The following is a 27,124-nucleotide window of genomic DNA, read 5'->3' on the forward strand; positions in this document are numbered from 1 at the left end:
CGAACAAGTTTTTAATTTTAATTTAGAGATTCTAGTATTAGGATTCGATTTTTGAAGCCAACAGTTGGTTAATATGACGTATAAACAATCAACTTAATGATAATTGTTTCGAACATTATTACAAAATAAATAAATAAAGATAGGCTACTAAATAATGAAATGTTTACAATAAATTAAAAACAGAAATAAGAAAATAAAAAAAAATAAAAAAAAGAAAGGTTGGCCATATCCTAAGGAGAAAGGAGGAGAGTCTACTGAAGATAGCACTCAGAGGAAATCCGAGGGGAAGAAGACCAATAGGTAGACCGAAAGCCAGGTGGTGGGGTCAAGTACGAAAAGATTTGGAAAGGATGAGGCTTGTAGAGGAAGATGCATGGGACCGAGACTATTGGCGACAGCGTGTTGGCGAGGCCAAGTACCAGCTAGGGTACAAGTGGCCATGGCAGTAAGCAGTAAGTAATAAGAAAATCAATAATTAAATTTCTAAAATCGGCCAGGGGGTAAAATTCCAGGGGGTAAAATTCTGGGGGTAAAAATCCGGCCTGTACATCTTTAGTTGTCTAAACGCTAGTTATATGGACAGGGGGTAAAATTCCGGGGGGGTAAAATTCCGGGGGTAAAATTCTGGGGGTAAAAATCCGGCCTGTACATCTTTAGTTGTCTAAACGCTAGTTATATGGACAGGGGGTAAAATTCCGGTTTTTATCGCTAATCTAATTAATAAAGCTCTGGCTATTTTCATTAGACTTCCAAATCCGCGGGGGTAAAATTCCGGCCGCGAACAAACTTTTGGCCACTCAGGTTCCTACGTCATAGTGACGTCAGCTTTGCCCAGGGGGTAAAATTCCAGGGGGATAAAATTCCGGCGACCCGAGATAACCATAGACATAACTCCTTATTTATTTTTAGGGGTCTGGAGTACAGAAAATTTAAGGTTGGTACGGTTGGTTACAATACAATATTTTGTACTTCGGTTCTCAGTAAAAAATCGGTATGGTATACAGCTACCAGTACTTTTGCCGTTTTCTTCTCAGAATTGTATATAAACCATTATTTTAAATTTTAATACATTGACATTACTATGTAAATTGATGGTATCCTACATTTATGGTTTTCTTACAACAATTAATTACTGTACCACATATTAGATAAAGAAAGAAACACAGTTAAGATAAGGACTACCTATTTTACTACTAAGGCTACGGCCACACTTGGCGACTTTGAATAAAGTCAAAGTCGCGGCGACAATGAATGAAACTGCGTTGCATTAAATTAAATGGAGGTGGCCACACTAAGCAACTCGCGACCAGGACACACAGGCGACAGAAAAATAAATGAAACCGGGAGCGTTTTTTGGTCGCGGCGACAAATACGCTCCCCATGTTATATTACGACCCCAGCCACTCTAGGCGACAAGTCACTCGCTCACAAACCCATTACTTCTCATTTTTCATATCTATATTGTTGTTTGGATTTGCAATTGTTAAATATGGAAAATATCCCTTTGAGTGCCGCAGCGTCTCGCTCCGAGACGCACCATTGTCGTAGCTTGAGTGCCGAGCGTCTCGTAGATAGACGGTCGAGATTGCGTGAGAAATGCCGGCGTTTTATTGAAATCACTTCATACAGTACCTATCACATTTCAATAAAGCTGGCTGCAAATCACACAAAATGTGACAGAAGGAGGGTTGGCAACAACTATTTTGCTTTATTATTGTACAATTGAACTTAAAAATATGGTCAACCAATCAAAAACCATTACGCAATAGTAGACGGCTTTACACAGCTGTTTCGTCTGTGTTGTTCTGACTGTTCTAGTAAATGTTTGTATACGAGTTGTTTTGGTTATAGAATTGCAGTTTATGGTCATGAATCGTTGAAAAATAAATTTTAAACCTTTAAAAAGTTATAATACTGTTATGTATCTTGCCATCCTATATATTAAAACGAAACAGGATTTTTTTATTTCACAATTCTGTATCAACCACTAGACGGATTTTTATGATTTTTGTGTTGAAGTTGAAAGAAAGATAAATTTGAGAACTAGGGAATGTCGAAGCCATCATTTTAGTTTAGGGTTTCAGTTTTTTAGAAATTAAGTTTTAATTTTCAAAAAGTCTAGCAGCCGACGGACGAGTTTAAGTCGTTTTAGTGGTGGTTTAACTAACAGCTGGTTTCTAACTGTCATTGAAATGTTTATGTTACAAGTTGTTTGTATACAAAAATATTGATCGTCAGAGTTTGCCTACACACTATTTTACTTTAAAATGCAGTTTATTTTCTACCGTAAAAGATCTATGTTATCAGGAGATTGTGTAATTTTGAACTAAACATTTTAAACGTATAATCAAGTTTTGTCATAAATGCAATCCGTTTAAGTATAAGTGCTTAATCCTTTAAGATATAAGTGGTTTACGTGTTAATACATCTTTTTCTAGATGTTTGAATATAAGTATGACTGCACACAGTAAACATTTTATTCATAATGAAAATGTCAACCGGTGTATAGGTCTCCAGAAAACTGACCAGCAAGCTGCAGGGTGTCAGTAGAAACCAAAATCGATTCATACCATAGCATAACCATCCCAGTAGTACTGTATGATTCAGAAACTTGATAAAGGGGTACATTCCAAAAGTAGACCAAAAGGCTCGGATCTCGGATGGGCTGGGCAGGCTTTGCATGGCGGAGAGAAGATACTTCAACTTTTAAAATTGTATTACAAGGAGTACTACAAGGTAGATGACCACTTGGAAGACCAAGTAATAAAAGACATCTTCAGACTGGTATCTTCCTGTCTTCCTGTCATCCAGAAATGGCAGGGGATAGAAGAGAACGGGAGGCCAGGATCATTTAAGAGGTTTCAGTGGCCAAGTTGGTAAAATAAGGTACGGTAAGTGATAGTAGGCCTATGCAGTGAAAGGTGGTATGTAGCTACTGTACTCAAAGCCAGTGTGTGTGAATCGGCCACCAAGTTGTAAACTAGCTGTTCTGAATGAAATTCAGTTTAATTGACTACTCGATTCCCGTACGTAGGACGGGCCAACAGCTCGTAACTATAATAATTATTCATTGGGAAATGGGAGCTTGAAAATAAGATGCTCAGTCATTGGAGGCTAACATGAAAGAGGGTTTATTCCTGTTCTCTATGCTAGGACAAGTAGTAGGCTATTCATGACATAGAGTACAATATTGTAAGACACAATACAAATGTGTATATATATATATCTATATCTATCTATCTATATCTATCTATCTATACTATTATAAAGAAGAGGTGGTGTCTGTGTGTGTGTTTGTATGAGCTAATCTCAAAAACTACTGGTCGGATCGGGCTGAAATTTGGCATGATGATAGCTCACATTCCCGATTAACATATAGGCATATTTTTATCCCAAAAAATCCTTCGGGGCTCCGCCCCAGTGGCTCTGGAGTTTCCCATGTTAACCTTATGAGAAATGGAATTAATGAATCTTAACAGCTGTTTCAATTAAACAAGTTGGTTATGTTCTATGATGTTCAATAGCATTAAAAGTTACAAGGATTACCAACAGGGTGCAGCACTAGCACTATTATTTCTTTTACATTTATGACAACAGCAAAAGGTGAGTGAGCGTAGCGAACGAACTTCAACCTGGAGGCGAGTGAGCGTAGCGAACGAGCTAACCTGAAGGCAAGTGAGCGTAGCGAACGAGCTAACCTGAAGGAAAGTGAGCGCAGCGAACGAGCTCCAACCTAAAGGTGAGTGAGCGTAGCGAACGAACTTCAAAAAGAACCGAAATTTCTTAAACCATCTCCTCACTCATAACTGCTATAAGCATTTGATACTTATATGCCAACCCCGTACGAAGGACGGGTACTCTGCTAGTATATATATATAACATTACTCTCTCCTAAAAAGAAAAACCATTACTTTTATAGAACAAATAATTCCTCCCTCTAAAACAAAAATTATTACAAACTTTAAAATTACATAAAAAGAACAATTTCACTTGAATTTAAACAGTACAGAGAATAAAAGTTGTCTTTAGAACTAACCCAGCCTAATTTAAAAAAGCCTCAACATTTTAAAAACATTTACACTTTTTTTTGTGAACATTTTTTTTACAAATTAAAATTTACATTTCTTACAACCCTTTAATTCAACAAACTAAGAAATTGTACCCAAAATGGAAAGTAAATTAAAATAACAGTATAGGCATAAACACAGTAACTTAAGGCTAACATAAAAAATAAATAGGCCTAGTTTAACTAGGCATTTAACTATTAGACATTTTAAATGTCATAAAAAAAATGAAATATCATTGGACAAACAAAACATAGGTAGGTGAACATTGGGTTTGTTTACAAATCAAAAGGTTTCTTAGGCACTCTTGTTCTCAAGGGATACTGTATCGCCTTTTGGGAGTAGAACTTAAAGGACTACTATCGCTGGAAATTATAGGTGGCAGATTGGTTAGGACTGACAGCACGATTGAACATAGGACTTTTTGGACTGGCGCAAACAGGAGTGTTTGGTTTAGGCGAGGAAGGGCTTAGCATCAGACTTCGCCTATATACAGGTCTACTCACATCTTCACTTGGAAACTAGGCCTCAGGCCTAACAGACTCCTTTGACCTTGAAGTCACAACATCATTTGACACTTGGTTTTTAAGTGGCAACATTTGATTGCAATGTCGTTTCCAGGCTACATCAGAATTACATAACTTAACTAAATAAGAAACAGGACTAAGACACTTGACAATTTTTGAACTTTTGCCTTTACCCAATTTGAGGACTGAGAAGTGCGGTAGTCTTTTACCAACACAACTTGATTTGATTTTCAACAAACAGAATATTTCTACCTTTAACATTTTCAGAAAACCCTGATGAGTTTCTTTGAACAAATCTATCAGGTCGCAACAAATAAAACCTGGTCCTCAACTTCCTACCAAACATAAGTTCTGCTGGTGACTTACAAGTTGAACAATGGGTTGAGTTTCTATAGTCAAACAAAAATTTTAAAATAGCCAAGTTAACATCATTACCTTGCTTTAAAGCAATCTTTCCACTTTTCTTTATAGTTCGGACTGCACGTTACGCTGCTCCATTTGTCGCAGGGTGGAACAGTGCTGTAAGACAATGATTAACTCCATTCAGTTTGAGAAAAGAGGCAAACTCGTGAGAAGTCCACGTAGGACCGTTATCTGTTACAGCAGAGTGCGGTAAACCGTATCATGCAAAAATCTGTCTCAACTGATAGATGACAGAAACAGCAGTGATTGAGCGCATGGGAACGACTTCAATAAATTTGGAATAAGCGTCAATCACTATCAAATACATCTGATTATTAATAGGTCCAAAGAAAGCCATTTGGATACGCTCCCATGGACCATGAGGAACGTTCCAGTTACACACCGTCATTTTTGGGGGGGTCCTTTTTTTGATCTAAGCATAACTCGCTCGAGTTTGCGATTTCTTCAATACACTCATCTAACTTAGGCCACCAAAAGGTTGACCTGGCAACAGACTTCATTTTAACCATTCCTAGATGAGTAGTACAATGCAATTCACTTAACAAACTTATTCTCAGACTGGTAGGTATTACCACACGGTAACCCCAAAGCACACAATTAATTGTTTTCAACGTTCAATTCTGATCTTTTCAAAAAGAAAGGTCTTAGATCACTAGACATACCTGAATCATTTGGCCACCCATGAAGTGTATAATCCAACACTTTACTTAACACAGGATCCTTTGCTGTTTCCTTATTAACAACTTTAGAGGATATAGGAAAACAGGTAGTTTGTATAAACTTAAAAAAATCTAAATGATCAACAATTTCATCATTGTTAGAACACTTGATTGGCAACCTAGACAGAAAATCAGCATTATAATGTTTAGATGATTTTACATATTCAATATCAAAATCAAAAGCACTCAAAAAATGAGCCCATCTTTACAGCCTATTTGCTTTGCTGCCATCTGAGGGATGCCTTTCTTTTTACCAAAAATGGTCAACAAGGGCCATGGGGGGGGGGGGTGATCAGTCAACAAAGTGAAATGACGTGAATAAAGATACGCTAAGACGATTGCCAAAGACTCTTTCTGTATCTGGGAATAACCTATCTCACTCTTGGAAAGCACACGAGAAGCATATGCTATCGGTCGCTCTGAACCATCAGGAAAAACACTTGAGAGAACACACCCAAGACCATAGCTTGACGCATCACAAGCTAACCGTAAAGGCAAACTTGAATCGTAATGTGCCAAACATGGGGCTCGAATGCATCATTGCACTCTCTTGACCAACACCATTTGACATCTTTTGGTCAAACTGGTCCCGCAAGGTAATGTCCCGATTTTCAAAATCACAATCAACTGCTGCTCGTTTTAAACATAGGACAAAATAAGAGATACTTTGAGAACCACCTTAAGTTATTTTATGAAACTTGTAGCGTTCTGAGAGAACTGATGGTTTAAGGTTTAAATGATTTTTTATTAAGGCAACAAGTTCAGAATACGATTTAGAATCTGGTTTATCGTGTTGACACATGTTTCTGAGCATATCACAGCACTTTTGTCCGATAAACATAAGTAAAAAATGTTTCTTCTTAGCATCAATATCATTAATTACAAAAAATTGCTCTATACGTTCAATATAACTTTCCCAAGATGTTTCTTCTTCGTTAAAAGGTTTAATTGAGCCTAAATACGGTGCCCTGAAGGTACTTACGGCGGCTTGCGTACCTGAAGATCCACCTCCATTACCTCCTTTTCCTTCATTTCCCGTCATATTTCAATCACTTTACAAACAATTACTGCACTGTGCATTATTTTAAAACGTTAAAAGCAACCTCCTCGCCATTTCTGTTATGTATCTTGCCATAACTATAATAATTATTCATTGGGAAATGGGAGCTTGAAAATAAGATGCTCAGTCATTGGAGGCTAACATGAAAGAAGGTTTATTCCTGTTCTCTATGCTAGGACAAGTAGTACATAACATAGGACAAGTAGTAGGCTATTCATGAGATAGAGTACAATATTCTAAGACATAATACAAATGTGTATATATAACAAATACCACAACTTATTTGTGTGATTTGGTGATAGTTTGTGGCTAACCACATAAAGTGTACCCCTAACTGGACTTGGTAACTTAGGCCTATAGGTGCATGATTTTATTTTGACCATTTGTATATTTTGTTTATGGCTTCTAATTGTAATTTGAATTATAAACATAATAATAACAACATAAAATACAGTCAAATGTAAAATGATATAGTTTGATTGAATGATATAGAACATGATTTAGGTTGTTTGTTGGTAGGGCCTAGAATTTTTCAAGACCTCTTGGTGGTAAATGTTACATATTTTTTTAGACATCTATATATTTAATACGCTAGGCATATTTTTGTCATATTGTTTTGGAATGGTGGTGCTACCGATAACCATGTCCATGTCAAGTTAGAAAGATCGTCGATACGACTCCGCGGTCACGGCGCGATTGTCGAAATGACTTCGCCTCCTGCGTTCGCGGAACTATCGTGAACATCTCTCATGTTAGCGGCGTCATCGTCACTCGCGAAGCGGCAAAATCGCCGACAATCAGATCAAATCCTGTCCTGAAAATCGGGAATATTTTTTCCCTGAAAATTTCCCGAAATTTCGGGACCTGTCCATCCCTAGTTTATCAAGATAAAAACACTGAAGTATCCCATAAATACAATACAAGGTGGAAAAATCTTACTGTAAAAAGTCATCATCGGCTGAAACTTACAAAAATGAAGCCTTCGTATATCGGCAATTTATTCATAAGAAGTTTGCCTGCCTTACTAAAAAAAAAGATCAAAACAAACCCAATTTTTTTAAGAAATTAAAATCATTCTTAATTAATCTGGCTCTCTATAGTCTAGATGAGTTTCTAAATCAAAAATAAATTAGCTATCCATTCTAAAATAATTGTCAAATTGTATGGTTAAGTGTTTTAGATTAAATTGTATAACCAATTTTGTACGCTTTGACACTATTCATGCATGTAAAATGTATAAAGTGAATAAAGATAATTTATTTGATTTGATTTACAATGTAAATAAGTCCAACAATTGATTGTCTATCAGGTTATTCAAGTTCTGAAGCTTTCATCGCATTAAGGTCAACACAGGGTAACGTAGAACTGGCTGAAGAGTTCATCAATCAGAGGCGCACTGAGAGGAAGAATGCTCGAGAGAGAAACCGCTTGAAACTCCAAAATGAAAGGTCAGTTACTGTTTAGTGAGGGGTTTTCAACTGTTCAATTTAAAACTAAGAACATTAGTAAATAATAACTAACCCACAATGAGTGTACATTTAGCCCTTTTTGACTTATTGAAAGGTTGGATGTAAAAATTCTGTAATGTATTGTTATTTAACTCATTTATGCCAAATAAAATAAACGTACAAAATGTATCTTAGTTATGAATAAGAAAATGAACTCCACATTGTCAAAGACTAAATAAATTACATGCCCCCAAAAAATTCACAATCATATAGCATTGAATTCTTTTAACAGGGCAAGTACCTACATTGTAACTAAGGGTCTCAATCCCAGGATCCCGGTCGGTTTTCGATACCCACAAATCCTGTGATTAGAATCTTAATCCCGGGCTATTTCATCGAACAGCAATATTTGTGGTAGGAAGATTAGGTTTATGAATTCTTGAGCTATGAATTATCTTTAGTTCTAAACCGCGTTAACCCTAAAGCATAACATTCTAATTAGTTTTCATTAAAACAACAATCATTACTTTAAAACTACATTACATTACTCACAATTTAAGACCAAAATGGTGATTATAGGCCTAACACATTGATATTAAATTTTGTCAAGTTTTATAAAAGAACCATAATAAGAAATAAAGTAATTTATTTCATCTCAAGAACAGATTGTGTTATACACCTTCTTTTATGGAAATAAATCTACAGTATCTATCTACATAAACACACACGTACATTGTTACAATAAATGGTTCTCGGGGATAGAACACAGGCCTGTGACGAACGGTATTTATTTCATTTTATTGCCGCGGGAGCCGGTTGGAGTAAACTTAGGCTTAGGGCGACTGTGTCTGTGATTAGATGATCCTTGTACCTTTGGACATGGACTCGTCCTGTGGAGGCATCAGTTGATGATTGACTTGTATGACTACTTGAAACGTTTGCATGTGTGAACTGTAATTTAGTTTTTCATTCAATTGAGGTAAGGGTAATGGTGAAAATCAATGTGTGAAGAAGTGCTTTAATTCTTCATCCGATTGCTTCAGAACGCATAGCCTGTGAAACAGTGTGACGGGGTCAATAGTCACCTTTATATTGCCAACAGTCATGGTATTAACATCAGAAGAAAGAGATACTACTTTATTCTTCCTTGTGTATCTGATTTATTCATATTTTTCTCATAAAACTCTCAACATCACTTCTTTGCCAATATATCTAGCCATATGACAGTTGACAGTTTCCTTCCAACAAGTCAACTGCTTAAGAACATTATAACATCAGTATTAGGGAATGGAGGGTGACGAAGTAACCAGTCACACAGCTTCCCTGTATTCGCTTCAACTCGAGTGACTCGTGAGGGTCTCATTTCTACATGCTACTCAGTTGTATGTGCCTTAACATTACAGTAGGCCTACTCCTCAACCTCAGCACTTAAATTCTACAGATAAATTATATCATTCCTACTGTCCATCAGGTGAGCACGGTGTCAGTTATACCACGGTCCCGAGTCAAACCTACATAGCTTTTCATTAGGCAAATAAACACCTGCTCTATAGTCATGTCCGTCCAAACACCCGTCTAGAACTTTTCAGAACGCACAATGGCGATAAAGAACCCGTTGGTGGTAAATAACTGGTGTTTATTGAAATCCATCTTGTTTCCTAATTTAAACATATCCTGCAGGTACAGATGCGAAAACTTGGCATAAAAGAAGTAATATATAGCATGGCAGAACGACAGCAAAGTTAAAACTTGTTTTCACTGTTGCCTCTTCATTCTTTATATCAATTCCTCTTGATAGTATAAACATTTTAATTACAATAGATTTCTTCCATACAAAAATAGAAAAAAACGTATAATATGTTGTTGAAATGAAATAAATTTGTTTATATTCTTATTATGGTTCTTATATAAAATTTGACCAAATTGGATAACTTGAATCTTAAAGTACAAACCTTTATGGAAGGTTTTATAAACCTTGAAGAGGCATATCTCTCAATGTGTTAGGCTTATAATCACTATTTTGGTCTTAAATTGTGAGTAATTTAATGTAGTTTTAAAGTAATTATGGTTGTTTTAATGAAAAATAATAATAAAGTTATGCTTTAAAGCCAAACTTTAAACAAATTCAAAATTTGGTCATTTTAGCCGTTGTTTGCGGAGTCATATCTTGAAAACTATTAGGCCTGTAATAGCCATTTAGGTCTTAAATGATAGGTAATTTATAGCTATTTACCTTACAAGTGTAGTAAGAGCGTTTTTACATCACGCAGGTGAAGGTTGTGCAACGAGCGGAAGCGAGTCGCATAATTTACCTAAGTGATGTAAACACGCTCTTGCGTAACGTGTAACGTACAAGATTTTACCTGACCCGACAATATACAGGAGGTTACGAACAATATTAATCATCATCCATTTCGACCATTTCACTCATCTTCTAACAGTAAACGTTCATTTACAAACAAAAGCTAGGTTAGGAAAATTCTTCAAAACATAACAATAAAATTCAAGAGCACAGCTGATTTCTAGCGTTGAACGTCGTTGGCTCCATAGAGGAATTTTTTAAGTTAATCACTCAATGTTATTTAAATGGGTTTCATTACATCACCGAGTGAGTTTTTGATACTTTACATCACTCGAGAAGTAAGGAAGTTGTATACATCACGCTTGGGATAGGGAAGTTTAACATGGCGGGTTAGGTAAATGTACTTTAAAAATGGTTGTGGTTGTTCTTTATGAAAAAGTGATGCTTCAGGGTCAAAACCGGACAAACGTTTTTTGGAGGTGATCCGGAAGGTCTCCGAGGTGGAAAATTTGGATTTAGCATCTCGGTACTATTATTAACAACATAAAAAAGAAACCCACTACCCCATTTCATGCAAGGTAGACCCTGATTTTTATAACAAGGTTACTGGGTTATATGTCAGTCAGTGACAAGCCATGTGGTAATTAATATGCCTTGTTTAGTTTTATTATGTACTCTTTATTGTTGGGGTCTCTTAGTGCACTTTATCTCTCCTTTGACAAATTTTAAAACTCATTATTTTTGTTTTAAAGTTTTAACTGACTTTTAACATTGATACTTTTTTTTATTGTAAAATGTAAATTATTAAAAACTATTATTATGTATGTTATGGCTAAGTTGTAACTGGACAACTGATAACCAGTTAAAAATGTTGATTTGTTTCTTGAAGGGAGCGCATAGCCCTCGGATTATGTGCCGACCAGAAGCAGTACTGTGAACCGGAGTTGGTAAAACAACTTGTAGCAATGGGGTTCGACCGTCGGAGGTCCATCTCAGCTCTAAAGCTGGCCAACAATGTATTAAGTGCAGCCATTGACATTCTGCAGTACCAGCCCCATCTTCTGCCCTCCTGCTCCACAACTGTCCCTGAGGAACTGGTAGCTCAGGTGGTCAGCTTAGGAGTACCAGCTGATAAGGCTCGAGAAGCTCTATTGAAAATGCCCCAACTGGAAGAAGCCATCAGAAAATTAAACAGTTTGATCAGAGGTGTGTTTTTCTGCTTTACAAAAATATTCAAATAAGGAGCTCAAGTTGATTTGTTTCTTATCTTAATCATCAAAACATGTGTCCTATCAGTAAAAAGTTATTCTTTTTTAAACAGGAACTGCAATAATTAGAGTTTTAGTATGATATCAAGACACCCTAAAATAATGTGAAAAACACATTTTTGGCTCACTCTAATAGCCTCCAATAGGTTACTTAATAAATAATAATCATATAAAACAGTTGAATCATATAAAGCAGTTGTATGCCGTTATCTAAAGTTGTCACCTAACAATATGAAGCCCCGACAATAATTACTCATTATTGCTGTTGATTAGAGATCAAATATCAAATAGTGTTTCAAGTTCACCTTAAGTTTCTGCATCCTTGGAATGAAACTTTGCATGTGCCTGGTCCTGGTTGGTACATGTCTTAGGATATTGTTCGATCTTGACATTGATTAAATGTATTAGGGAAGAACTGTCTTGAGAACAGTTTCCAATGATTATCACTGCTCTTTCTCATAATGGTGTTTGTACGTAGTGTTCTTTACACTGACCTTATTAATTATTCTACGGACTGAAAGTAGTTGTATTTCAACCATTTGCCACATACAATTCAAGCTTTATTGACTTATGAGGCTGTTTTTTCTGTGTATGAAATCAGCTAAAGTAAAAAAAAAATTAAACTATAACGAATTTGCATTCATAAATTTTAAAACATAAGCCTATGTAAAGAAAAAATAAAAAGAGATGCTCTTCTACTTTTATATATTTAAATAATATATTTAAATATATTTACTCCTTGCAATGCTCTCAAAGTGAATTCTTTACAAATCTTGGTTGCCCCTAGGTTGGAAGAACTTGGAAAATAATAATATAAGACAGAGCTTTGGCAGTGGAAGCTTGGCGTTAAAAAATATTTAAGTGGGCCCTGTAAAATAAATATTATCCCCAGAAGTCCTTATAAGACGTCCCTGGTACTGTTTGAAGTTCTTCCTGATTGAAATACCTTTAATATGAAGCTTAATAAACAATCTTAATCTACACTGAATTTAATCTGCTCACTTCCACACAAGTATTTAGTGTTGCACTTAAAAGGTGAATCTTTTGTAGTGGCCTATGATTTACTGAATTATACCTTTATTGCACTGGTAAATAATATTGCTAATAATGAATTACCAAGGTTATTGAGAACTAAAACGTGAGTAACAATTTGATTTATTACACAATACTTATGAATGATACATTTGATTTTGTATTGACAATTACTTATTTTGTTTGTGTGATACTGAATGACTTTGAGTGCTACAATCAATTTGAAGTCTTTTGTTTAAGAATGTAAAATGGACCTGTCAAAAGGGAAGTTACGGCGCGGTTACACACTGATCACGAACGTGTCAACAGAGGGGTGATATTTAATTTAACGTTTGAGATGACCAGTACCAAGCAAATCCTATTCGTTGGCCAACGAATTAAAAAATGAAGGTCGAGTCTCGTAGTCCAACTGATCAAACAATGTTGCGTTTAATCGTAGTAGTATGTAATAGAATATTGCTTATTATTTTATGGCTAATTAGGTACTTTGGCGGTTCATCTATTAACAAACTGTTACAACCTCCAATAACACTTCCGCATCTAGTCGAACCAGCTACCTACTCCCACTTTTGATATTATTTAAATTTTCCCCAAATAAAATACTGACTGTGGCACTCTTAAATTACCTCTGTTTGATACTTAGGCAAAATTAAACAATGACTGTTACTAATCTGTATAAGTAGAATAATTTGCAATTTACATTCACTATGAGTACAAAACCCTATACAATTTAATTTATCCTATATATTTAGAGAGTCACAATATAATAAACGATGCAGATTGATTTACAGTACAATAAATGGATATTAAAAATACTGATGGAAGCTGCAACCTGAGAACATGTGCTAGTATAACAGGAAATGACAAACTATAACAAGAAAATTGTACACATGTGCGACTCACTGAAACCTAATATATAACAATAAATAACACAAATTACTTACAAATTTCGGACGTCCACAAAAAACACTGACATAGATACAGGGATAGGAATGGGGAACTGTAACTAGACGGTTTTCCGAAAAACACGATCGATTTGATTTCGTGTGACGAACGTGAAATTTTCAAATGGCGGCTCGTGTTGGTCGGTAAAAACAAACTTTTGACACTTGTTTCGCAAAAAAACTGATTTTATTTTCCACTCGCGTTGCAATTATATCCCTTCGGGATATAGGCTAAACGATATTTATTCGACCAACACCGCGAAATGAATTTAATTTGCATGATACATGTTGTGAATAACTGAACCTTTTTAGAAAATAAGGCTTTAATAAACTTAAATTCTTACATAGCTGGAAAGGTAAACAAATCTCTAATACAAACAAGTAAATAAATACTTCAGCTGATTACTAGAGACAGGAATTCATAACATTCTCCCCCTCAAAATTTAAACAATGTAATCAGCGAGGTAACTTGGTGGTTTTCTTGATCTTTTCGGCCTTTCTATAGGTTGGTTTTCTTCAGAGTCTTGTTCAGGAATGAAGTTTGGTTGATTATCATCATTTGGATAATCATCATGGTCTTGAATATCAAATGGAGTGACATTCTGTTCTGGGTTCACATTTGGTTCTGGATTGATGTTCGGCTCTGGAATGACATGTGGTTGTGATTCATCTGTCACCAGTTGAGGATTATCTTTTAGCGTTGGAAGGCCTTGGTTTTCTAGTAGACTTACATCCCCCCTTGGAGATAGGTGCTTGAGGGATACAGTTGACTTTCTTCCATCATTGTGTTTAACCAAGGCATAATGAGGATTAGCATCCAACAGCTCGACTTCCTCAACTAAAGGATCAAATTTTGATGGTCGAACATTTCTTTTTAAGAATATCGGTCCTGGTTTCATGAGCCAAGCTGGTAGTGAGGTGCCATTGAGGGATCGCCGAGGATGAATGAAAAACCTTTCATGTGGTGTACTGTTAGTCGAAGTGCACAAAAGAGATCTTATGGAGTGCAATGCATCATTGAGTACAACTTCCCATTGTTCTACCTTTAGTGACCTGGACTTCAGAGCTAACAAGATTGCTTTCCACAATGTTCCATTGAACTTTTCAACTTGGCCATTTCCTGCTGGATTATATGGAGTTGTTTGACTGGTGGCTATTCCTCTTTCATGAAGGTAGTCTCTGAGTTCTTTTGAAAGAAAAGATGTCCCTCTGTCTGAATGAATGTAGTTTGGCATTCCAAATATTGAAAATAGATTTTCTAAACAGCGAACTACTGTGTTTGAGGACATATCACTGCATGGATATGCAAAAGGGAAGCGTGAATATTCATCGATTATTGTCAATAGATATCGATTTTGTGTGCAAGATGGCAAAGGACCCTTAAAATCTACATTAAGTCGCTCAAAAGGTTTTGTGGCCTTGATAAGGTGAGCATTTGTAGTTTTATAGAAACGAGGTTTAATCTCTGCACACATTGGGCATTTGTTTGTCATTGTTTTAACATCCTCAACCGAGTAAGGAAGGCTTTTACTTTTTACCCAGTGGTACATCCTAGTGATTCCAGGGTGGCAAAGTGACTGGTGAAGTGCAAAAAGCTTGTTATCACAATTTATGTTTGTGACAGCTCCACAAACGCGTGAAAATGCATCTGCGGTAACGTTTTCTTTACCTGGTCTGTACTGTATGTCAAAAGAATAAGGTGACAACTCAAGACGCCATCTAGTGATTTTCTCATTCTTTATTTTACTGCCGACTGTTGAACACAAACGACAAAGCCTGCTGATCGGTGATTAATAGAAAATGTCGCCCAATGAGGAAATGTCTCCACTTCTTTAGAGATTCGACTATGGCTAGGGCTTCCTTCTCAATAGACGAATGATGTTTTTCACAATCTGTCAATGTTTTTGAAAAGAAAGCGACAGGTCTACCCTTTTGACTTAACGTGGCAGCGATAGCGAAGTCTGATGCATCTGTTTCCACAACTAATGGAGAATTATCATCAATCAGAGGGACATCTTTTCCAAAATCTAGGTTCACTGAAGAATGCAGTTTTATTAAATCATGACCAACCAATATGTCAGTGCACAGATTGTCAATAACAAACAGTTGTACTCTCTCATAGTTATGGTCAGAGAACTCTAAGTTCACAGAAACATAACCTTTGATAGGTGACTTAAGGTTAGTGGAAGCCATAGATACCTGTTTCCGTTCTGGAATTACATGAAAACCATTTTCAATTACCACAGCTCGGTTTATAAAACTATCGGTACTTCCAGTATCAACCAAAACTTCAACAGGAATTTTATTCGCATAACCCCGCACAACTGCTTTTGACAGTCCATTGGAGGCAGCTGCACATGAAAGTGTGGTTACTACCAAAGAAGAGGCATTAAAGGTCTTACCTTGAGCTTTCATCAACCTGCATACCTTCACTAAATGTCCCCTTTTCTTACAACCAGAGCAAGTAGCATCTTTGGCAGGACAGTCGTTTCGAGTAAAATGACGCCGGCCACCGCAGTAGAAACACTTCTGTTTAAAGTTTTTCGCTACAGCTGCTGAAGTAGGAGACTCTTCAGGATCTATATTTTCATCCAGTTGATCTGGTAGTGTTGACGAAGTGTTGCAGTATGTAACTTCAATTTGGTTTGGAGATCTATATGCTTCACAGCTCTTCTGTGCAGACTCAAGTGAACGTGAAATGTCCTCAGCTTCTTTTAATGTCAAGGACGGGTTTTCTAGTAGTCTTTGTCGAATTTGGGGGTTCATAATTCCACTTATAAAGGCATCTCTAACGGCTTCATCTCGATAAGTATTTCCATCTATGGCACGAAAATTGCAATCCTTACTTAGAAGTTTAAGCTCTTGTAGATACTTGTCTATGTTTTCTTCTTTCTTCTGCTTACGGTTTGCTAGCATGTGTCGAGCATAAATTTCATTCTTCTTAGGATTATAAATAGTTTGCAAAATTTCAACTGCTGACTTAAACGTGGAACATTCAGAAATATACTCGTAGACATTGTAAGAAAGAAAATTAATCAACACGTTAAGTTTCCTCTCTTCAGTAACTTCTGAGTCAGATATGAAATTTTTAAGTGTCCTGAACCAATGTTTGAATGCTCTACTTGCAGAAGGATTTTCAGGATTAATATCAAACCTGTCTGGTTTTAAAAGTCTTTCCATTTTGATTTTGATTATTTAATTATCTTGATAAGTTTAAGTTTATTAAATTTGTTGTGAATAACTGAACCTTTTTAGAAAATAAGGCTTTAATAAACTTAAATTCTTACATAGCTGGAAAGGTAAACAAATCTCTAATACAAACAAGTAAATAAATACTTCAGCTGATTACTAGAGACAGGAATTCATAACAATACAAAACTTTTCCCGACTAGCTACAAGGAAGACAAAGGACAGACAGACTCGTTGCTGGCGGCTGGGGCCCTACCCCTTCCACTTGTGTGGTTAGATAGCATTGTGGGTACCTTATTGTCTGATCAGCTGACTGTTTGTAGCGTCTGCTACATTACTTCGTTGTATTATACGACGAATCGGTACAAAATGCCCCCTAGCAGAAAAAAAATGATCCGCGCGGCCTAAAAGGACAATTTGACTAACATTTCATCTCGGAGCATTTTTGACCCAGCCAAGAGATCACAACGATAACACATAACACATAACACAATTACAATTAACAGCAATGACAACAATATTTGGTAACAACAGTATAAATTATGGCAATATCAATATAACAATGGATGTTTGGAGTGGACTATTATGTACGAAGGCCAGTGTTCAACATACTTCAACATCACACAACGGCGTCCCGCGCACAGAACTACACTTTGATGTACCACCTAGGTGATAATCAGCAGAGCATGATGTCGGAAGTGTCAGACAGCTGGGCTCGTAGTAGTCCATTGTTGTGGTGAGTGGCACTGGTGTAGTGGGTCAGCGGCGTAGTGGGCCAACAGCTGATGGCAGGCGAGGCGGGGAAGGGTGGGGTGGGGAGCGCTCAACAATGGTAGACAGAGAGCGGCGATAACATTGTTGTGGTCAGTCCAAACGTCGCACGGCCTCCCTGATCACATCACCAGACACAACACTCGTTGATTCACTTCACTGATTTTTCCCTCCAAACTTATTTCTAATTACAATTTTTTTACAAGTTACCACATTTAAATATTTAAACACGCCTACTGCTGATAATATTTTTTCAACTGACACACGTGAACTACTCGATTTATACTGGGATCCTCGACTAATTCAATTCTGACATTGACTGGACTTAATACATTTGTTACAATGTAAGGACCTTTCCATGTTTGAGTCAATTTGTGCGATATTTCGTTGGCTTTATTACTTGGTACGAACCTTTTATATAACACTAAATCGTTCTCTTTGAACGACGAAGGATTCCTATTTTTATTATATCTGGCGCTACTTTTACGATGGGCTAACTTAATATTTTCGACGATTTTCGCGATACAATCCTCTGTGACGTCAGTATCGTTTTCCTGATCAATGTCCCATTGCAATTGTAATGGATGATTGATCTCTCGTCCCAGGAAAATTCGCGCAGGCGTCGCTTTGGTTGTTTCGTGGACGGCTGAATTTAAACCCATATTTAAATATGCGATATTTTCATCCCATCGCTTTTGTGTTTGGGAATGGAATATTTTTAACGCTATTTTCAAATTGCGATTGACTCTTTCTGACTGGTTTGAATTTGGCCTAGCTACTGAAGTATTTATATGTTTTATTCCCAAGCTGAACAAAAAACTTTTAAACATTTCTGACTTAAAAATAGATGCGTTGTCTGATACTATTATTTCTGGGAAACCATGTTGGGTGAAAATTTTTTCCCTTAGCGCCGCTATAATCGTTTTGGTATTTGCCTTCTTTAATGGAATAATCCAACTGAACTTGGAAAATGTATCAACACAAACCAATGCATACATATTTCCGTTGGCGGTTCGTATCAATGGACCAAACAAGTCGATGTGCAGTCTCTCAAAACATCTTTTGGGAGGTTTAGAATTCATCAGGCCAATATTTAACGCTTGAGCTGGTTTAGACAGCTGACAAAGGTTACATGATCTGACAAATTGCTTAACCTCGTCAAAAATTTTATCCCATGTGAATTCGCGTGTGATTCAAGCTATAGTCTTTTTTATTCCCAAGTGAGCAGATATTGAAATGTCGTGAAAATATTTCATTAACATTTTCCTCATTTGCTAAAATCTGGGGTTTTTTTGATATCGTAGTATACCCTTTTTTATAAAATAATTCGGTACGTCGATTCCATCTTCAATGCTATTTATAATATTAAGAAGTTGTGGGTCTTCGCGCTGTTTTGAACTCAATGACTCAAAGGTTTCGGGGAAGTGTTGTAAAAAGAATACTTGTTCGGGGGCAACATCATTTTGTGGTACGGGAGTTTTAGTCTGTTGTGGTTCATTGACTTCAAACATCCGGCTTAGAGCGTCGCTTACTATGAAATGAAATATTCCTTTATTGTCACAATACATTTCAAGTTTTTCAGCAATGCTGATGAAACAGGTGACATTGTCCATTATTAAAACTAGATTTACAATTCATTCCTATAAATTAAATAAATATGTAATAGAAAAATGTTTAACTGTTATTTAAATATTTCATATATAACTATATTCTGCGTGCCTCGACAATGCTCGATTTTTTCGCATGGAAATTGTGAAAACCTTAGCTTCCAACGCGCTAACATACCAGTAGTCTTGTCTGAGCCCATAACATATGTTACAGCCATACAATCTGTTTTGAGGATGAATTGATTATCAGTGAGATAATCTTTAAACTTTTCCAGGCCGAACAGTACAGCTGCGAATTCCTTTAAATACATGCTGTATTTTAATTGAGCACCTGAGAACGTTTTGCTGGCAAAAGCGATTGGAACATTATTGTCGTTAATTACCTGTTCCAAGACCACTCCGGCGGCGCTTTCGCTTGCATCACATGAGAGAATGAATTTTTTGGACCAGTCTGGGAGATGGAGTACGACGGGCAAGGACAATGTTTGTTTTATTTTATCGAAGCTGGATTGTTGATCCGGACCCCACCTGAATCTTACGCCTTTCTTCTTTAAGTAGTTCAGTGGTCTACTGATTTCAGAGAAATTGGGTATGAACTTCGCGTAATAGGCAGCCATGCCGATAAATCTTTGTACACCTTTCAAATTGCGAGGTCGTGGGAAATTACTGATGACCTCGGCCTTAGTATCGTCTACGTACAGTTTGCCATCCTTTACGATGTGTGACAAGAAACGCATACCTCTTTTTGCTAAGGTGACCTTACTAGGCTTAATAGTAAGTCCGGCGGCTCTCAGACATTCCAAAACCATTTTTAGATCATTATAATGGTCCTGTGGGTTCGCGCTATAGATACAAAGATCGTCGTCAAAATTTATTACACATTTGAATTTTAAATCTCCTAGCATTTCGTCGACTATACGTCCTAGCACCTAGCTACCGATTTTTATCCCCTGTGGACAAGTTCGAGGCTGATATAGGGCATAACCCACGTTAAAAGCTGTGTACTTCCTACTGTCAGGGTGTAAGAGGCATTGGTAATAACTATTGTTCAGATCAAGTGTAGTGAAATAACGTGCATCTTTAAAATATGGAAAAATTTTATCTACTTCTGGTTGTAGGAAACTATCCATTTCAATGAATTTATTTAATTCTTTATAGTTAACTACTAGTCAAAATTTCCCAGGTTCCTTTTTTGGCCTTAGGAAAGCGCTAGAACTTAACTCTGAAACGATTTTCTCTATCACCCCTTCATCTAACAATTGTTGCACTGTTTCTCGCATTATCCTCATCTTGTCTGGTGGAACGTGGTAAGGTCTTTGTCGGAATGGCACAATATCCTTACTAAAACGAATTTTGTATGGCTCAGTCTTTGCTAAACCGATTCTATCTGTGACAACGTCCCTGAATTGTCGAAGCAGATTGTCGAATTTATTTCGTTCGCTGTCTGTGAGCGGTGAATCACCTAAATCGGGTTTATCACAAGTTGGGATCTCTCCTTCTCCTATCAAACAATATGATCTATTACTCTCCCCAAACTTAAACTCCGCCGTTGAATCACCTAAATTCACTGACATTCGCGCAAACTTCATAAAATCGTACCCCAATATTAACTGTATAGGAAGTTGATTAACTACCCAGAAGGTGTAGTCCCATGACAGATTATCTATCTTAAAATGAACCTTGACCTCCGTTCGTACAGTTATTTTCTGACGATTTGCGACTTCCACAGATTGATTAATTTTATTCGACTGTTTGATCAAATTCGCACACTTTAACTTGTTAAAAAGTGTTTTACTGATAAGTGATCTACTGCTGCCAGTGTCTATCAGCGATAGGCAATCTATATTTTTGCCAAACAATACATTAATAAGCGGTAGTTTTGCGGATACATCTGTTGCTTGCATGCTTTTACTGGGCAATAATTTCACAGTTTGACGTTGTGTGCCCGTAACAACGTCGGAATCTAGTTTAAAGAAACCCTACAGTTCCTAGCGATATGACCTTCATTTTGACAACGATAACACTTTAAGATCCTTTCCCTGGGCCTATTGCGTAAATCGTTTGATGACGTTGTTGGATTATGTCGAGTTTGATTCACAACCCTAGACGACGAATTGATCAATGGCCGTCGATTTGCATCACCAAAATATCTCTCTTCGGCTCGCATTGAACTAGTGATTCGATTGGCGAATGATTTCAGCTCGAATAGGCTTTGTGGCATCTGACCAAACGAAAAATGGCTTCGAACAATCGGATTACATTTTGTCAAAGCAATCTCAATCACCTCGCCTTCTGACATTGACGATTTTAATGCAAATGCGATGGATATGATATGATCGACGTATTCTGAAAAAGTTTCATTAGGTTGTTGTGGTCGATCCAATTCAAACAATGCAATCTCTCGTTGCCTAATTGACGGAATAATTCTGTGTAATATTTCGTCATGTAAGTCATTCCAACGTACGTCACCTGATACGGCTTCTAAAAATAATTGGAACATTTGACCTTTGACCTTAGGGATGATGAGTTTAATGATCTCTGTGTGACAATTTGGAGAAATATCAAATATTGGCTTAATATTTTTGAGGAATGAAATTAATTCAAGTTCATCTGTGCCGTCTACTGTATTTAATTTGTTTATTAATTCAATTACTACGATCTGATCTGTTTTAGTGAGAGTCTGATTAATATTATGTGAATGAGCATGAGCATGTATGTGGGTATCATGTGCATGTTGCGTATATGTTCGAGTGTCAGGTTGTGTGAAGGTGCGAGCGTGTGGTATATGTGAAAGGTCAGTGATGGTGTGGTGGTGTACAGTGCAGAGCATATTTTAAGGGATTTCCACTGGGCGACAGTGGCGCCAGACTTACTGGGGGTATGGAATATTCCCCATCAAAAAGGGGGGTCTGGGGAAATTTGTGCATAAATTAAAGTGAAAATCACACATTTCTACGTATCTTTTAATGAATTTTTCGATTATATTTGCTTTTAAATAGTCCTTATAATCTCACTTAATTAAGTATTCTAGAACGTTGTAACAGGCCAAGAATCCCTTCACAATCTCTTGGGCCAAAAATTATAGCTCAATACTCTAAAATATTTACAAGATGTATTTTTTTAAATACTTTGTAAATTCCGATAGATTTAAAATGAGTATCAATAAACAAAATGTGCCGGCACCACCTATAGCCACTGGGCGACAAAATCTCAGCACTGGGCGACACTTGTGTCACCTAGTTAACATGTTATTTTATGCCATGTACAGTGGCACGGTTGTTACTAGGCAACGCACCAGCCGCTGCCAGAAACGACATGCACTGTGGAGCCACTATCTCCATCTCTCTCACATGCTCGTTCGAAGGTTGAATGTCTACATACGATGAGCTATTTGCATGACTGTTTTGATTTGTATTCGACGTACTAGATAATATTTCTGTCAATTCGTGGTTGTCTAACTGGCGATGGTTCGTCATCGTTTACAATCGGTAAACGACAATCGGGATTTTGTCTACCTAAATTAATTCCATTGTCATTTGGTGGAATTCGTTCATTGTTTTGGTTGATCGTTGCATTTAAGTCGATTAATTCCTCTAAATTTCTCCTCGACATACGGTCAAGTCGGTCATTCGCGGTCGTATTATACCCAGGCCCAAATTTTCGGTGCATTTCTTCGCCAGGAAAAATAATTCAATTGACGATAATATACCTCTGTTTGACAAAAAACCGAATATTTCACGACGACATACAACGATTACCAACGATTCACAGCACAATACACAATGACAATAACAATAACAATAGAATTTCTTATAATTTAAACAATTTCAGTGAATCGCACAGACACAAACAATACCAGGAAATCACGCGATGATATCATTTATTTGTAAAGAAAAAATAAAAAGAGATGCTCTTCTACTTTTATATATTTAAATAATATATTTAAATATATTTACTCCTTGCAATGCTCTCAAAGTGAATTCTTTAAAAATCTTGGTTGCCCCTAGGTTGGAAGAACTTGGAAAATAATAATATAAGACAGAGCTTTGGCAGTGGAAGCTTGGAAGCTACAATCAATTTGAAGTCTTTTGTTTAAGAATCTCAAATGGACCTGTCAAAAGGGAAGTTACGGCGCGGTTACACACTGATCACGAACGTGTCAACAGAGGGGTGATATTTAATTTAACGTTTGAGATGACCAGTAACAAGCAAATCCTGTTCGTTGGCCAACGAATTAAAAAATGAAGGTCGAGTCTCGTAGTCCAACTGATCAAACAATGTTGCGTTTAATCGTAGTAGTATGTATTAGAATATTGCTTATTATTTTATGGCTAATTAGGTACTTTGACGGTTCATCTATTAACAAACTGTCACAACCTCCAATAACACTTCCGCATCTAGTCGAACCAGCTACCTACTCCCACTTTTGATATTATTTAAATTTTCCCCAAATAAAATACTGACTGTGGCACTCTTAAATTACCTCTGTTTGATACTTCAGCAAAATTAAACAATGACTGTTACTAATCTGTATAAGTAGAATAATTTGCAATTTACATTCACTATGAGTGCAAAACCCTATACAATTTAATTTATCCTATATATTTAGAGAGTCACAATATAATAAACGATGCAGATTGATTTACAATAAATGGATATTAAAAATACTGATGGAAACTGCAACCTGAGAACATGTGCTAGTATAACAGGAAATGACAAACTATAACAAGAAAATTTTACACATGTGCGACTCACTGAAACCTAATATATAACAATAAATAACACAAATTACTTACAAATTTCGGACGTCCACAAAAAAACACTGACATAAATACAGGGATAGGAATGGGGAACTGTAACTAGACGGTTTTCCGAAAAACGCGATCGATTTGATTTCGTGTGACGAACGTGAAATTTTCAAATGGCGGCTCGTGTTGGTCGGTAAAAACAAACTTTTGACACTTGTTTCGCAAAAAAACTGATTTTATTTTCCACTCGCGTTGCAATTATATCCCTTTGGGATATAGGCTAAACGATATTAAGAAAATAAAGATTCTATTCGACCAACACCGCGAAATGAATTTAATTTGCATGATACGAAACTTTTCCCGACTAGCTACAAGGAAGGCAAAGGACAGACAGACTCGTTGCTGGCGGCTGGGGCCCTACCCCTTCCACTTGTGTGGTTAGATAGCATTGTGGGTACCTTATTGTCTGATCAGCTGACTATTTGTAGCGTCTGCTACATTAATTCGTTGTATTATACGACGAATCGGTACACCTACTGTAGACTACGAAGCCATACCTCCTAAAAGCAGTTTGGTGACTTTATAAAGCCATTTTTAATGTCTAGAACTGTGTCCAGTTGTCCTGAGACCTCCCATTTCACCTGTTATATGTCATGCAAGCAAGTAGGACATGTTTTTTAACCTTACGTTTTTCTCCATTCCATAGATCTGTCACAATGTGTATAGTATCAAATTCAGTCATAGCATTGACTATATAAACTTAAACACTAATGTTTATATAGTCAATGGTAATAGGCTACTGGTGCTACCGCTGATGGCTGATGCCTGTGTAAGTTAGTAGATCTAGCAGATAATTTGACCGCCTTTGCCCTAGCATGTCAACGGCTGACTGTTGTAAAAATTGGATGATGGGTACAACTTTCCATAGCGTAATATTGTTTTATTCGTTGTGCTATTGCCCCACAAAGTTTATTAATGTGGAACTTAATACTACTCCAGCCATCGCTTATTTAGTTTAATAAAAACTACATTGATGTCTGTTTTATAACATCTCGTGTTTTAAGGACGAAATGTATGTACAGATATCCATTATAAGTATATGTTCTAAAGGCTGTCAAAGTTTCATGACGATTAGATTTAGTTTTTTTGTTATAAAATTTTAAAGTCGCCCTTTGTTAGAAAAGTGCCGTAAAACGTGTACTATTTTCATTCAACCCGCAGAAAGGATGGGTTGAAACTGCATAAAAAATTGTTATCCTGGTAGGAATAAATTTGTAAAATTATTTGATGTAATTTGTATTTTTCTAAGTCAACTGGTTACGTTGCAATAAAAGCTCAAACTCAAGTATCTATACTTTTTGACCCGACTGTAGCACCTTCGTTTGGATTAGTACTCTTCCCAAATTTAGTATAATTTTTTTAACAATGCAATGCTTTATGACGATGTTTGTGGCATCGATAACATATCACGTCAGAACGTTTAGTGTTCTGTTTTGTTGCCACGCATTTCCATTTAAACTGTTATGACCAGGACTGACATTCTTTAAATTATCTTGGAGTAATTTTTTAAATAATGCAATGCTTTATGACGATGTTTGTGGCATCGATAACATAGAACGTCAGAACGTTTAGTGTTCTGTTTTGTAGCTACGCATTTCCATTTAAACTGTTATGACCAGGACTGACATCCTTTAAATTATCTTGGAGTAATTTTTTAAACAATGCAATGCTTTATGACGATGTTTGTGGCATCGATAACATATCACGTCAGAACGTTTAGTGTTCTGTTTTCTAGCTATGCATTTCCATTTAAACTGTTATGACCAGAACTGACATCCTTTAAATTATCTTGGAGTAATTTAGACTTGACTTGTTCAGCTGTTAGTTCGGCTCCCAAATTTTCTAATACAATAACCATGATCATAATGACTAGAATGAGTAGTTCATAATGACTGGGTAAGTCCTTCAACATTACTACAGCAAGAAATTCATCCTCAATGGGCTTACTTATGTCTGCTATTTGTTGTGAAACAGACATAACACATAAGCGCCCATTAAACCAAATTCAGAAAGCTTAGTATTGAATAAAGCTCTCAAAAAACTTAGTCGTCTAACTAAACCCCTTATCCTTAAAACATTTTGAAGATTGTCCGAAGCCTCTTTTGCAGTTTTTGCATTTCTTACGTGAGGATAACACAGTGACGTAGGACAACAACAAATAGGAGGAAAAAAGTGATGTTGAAAATACCCTACTTTTAAGATTTACAATGACATAATTTACATTGACAATTTTAATTTCCAACACCTGCTACTACTGATTAATTCTACTTTTGAATTAAAATTTACTTATTTTTCTATTTCAGGTGAAGGTACGAATGAAGCTCTAGCTGAGGCAAATTCCTCAATTGAAAAAATTCTTGGGGAGTTTTGGAGTAAACGCAAAAGGAAACAGGAAGAAGAGCAACAAGCCTTTGACAGAGTTTCGGAAGATTTGATTGGAAATGATCTGACTGACGATCATTTGAACCTGAGTCTTGCTGAGGAAGAACAATTTCTCATTGAATATCTTTCTCTTCTTAATTCTTAGTTTTACAAGATTCCGAGGCATTTGTACATTTCTTTTAGAGAAGTTACTTTGAAAAAATAAATATTTGTTTTCAAAGTTTTTGTTAAGTATTTTACATAACCACCTTGTTTTTTTACTAAGATCAAACAATAATACCCGCTGCAGCAAACCTGCAGACTAAGCGAATTTCCATTTACCCGATTGGATTTTCAATTAAATCTATATAATTTTTAAATAGCATACCTAGATTTGCTGCTACAGGGAGGGTAAAAAAGTGTGTTTTTTTAGTAAAAGTGAAAAGCTTAGCTTAAAATTAATAAATTTGCCAAGATTGATCGACAAGCCATAAACAAGCTTAAACAAGCATAAACAAGCTTTTGAGCGAATTTGACAAGCCATAAACAGTTTACTTATTCTCCATAAGATAACATGGGAATTTTAAAATTACAATTTATT

General features: G+C 36.4%; 1 protein-coding gene across 2 annotated transcripts in view; it reads left to right on the forward strand.

Annotated features, from left to right (window-relative positions):
• LOC128985346 (NEDD8 ultimate buster 1-like) overlaps positions 1 to 26,767 on the forward strand; it is a 58,492-nt gene extending 31,725 nt beyond the window's left edge. For both annotated transcript variants that reach the window (XM_054404763.1, XM_054404764.1), the window contains 3 exons: positions 8,103 to 8,241; positions 11,433 to 11,749; positions 26,466 to 26,767. In XM_054404763.1, coding sequence (XP_054260738.1) covers positions 8,103 to 8,241; positions 11,433 to 11,749; positions 26,466 to 26,689 — 680 coding nt within the window. In that variant the 3' untranslated portion in view covers positions 26,690 to 26,767. The remainder of the gene's footprint in view (positions 1 to 8,102; positions 8,242 to 11,432; positions 11,750 to 26,465) is intronic.
• The last annotated feature ends 357 nt before the right edge of the window (positions 26,768 to 27,124 follow it).

This window comes from Macrosteles quadrilineatus, unplaced genomic scaffold (assembly GCF_028750875.1).
Source record: "Macrosteles quadrilineatus isolate MER2022 unplaced genomic scaffold, UCM_ALF_1.0 Scaffold_2__2_contigs__length_208266976, whole genome shotgun sequence".
In the NCBI taxonomy this organism is placed as follows: domain Eukaryota; kingdom Metazoa; phylum Arthropoda; class Insecta; order Hemiptera; family Cicadellidae; genus Macrosteles; species Macrosteles quadrilineatus.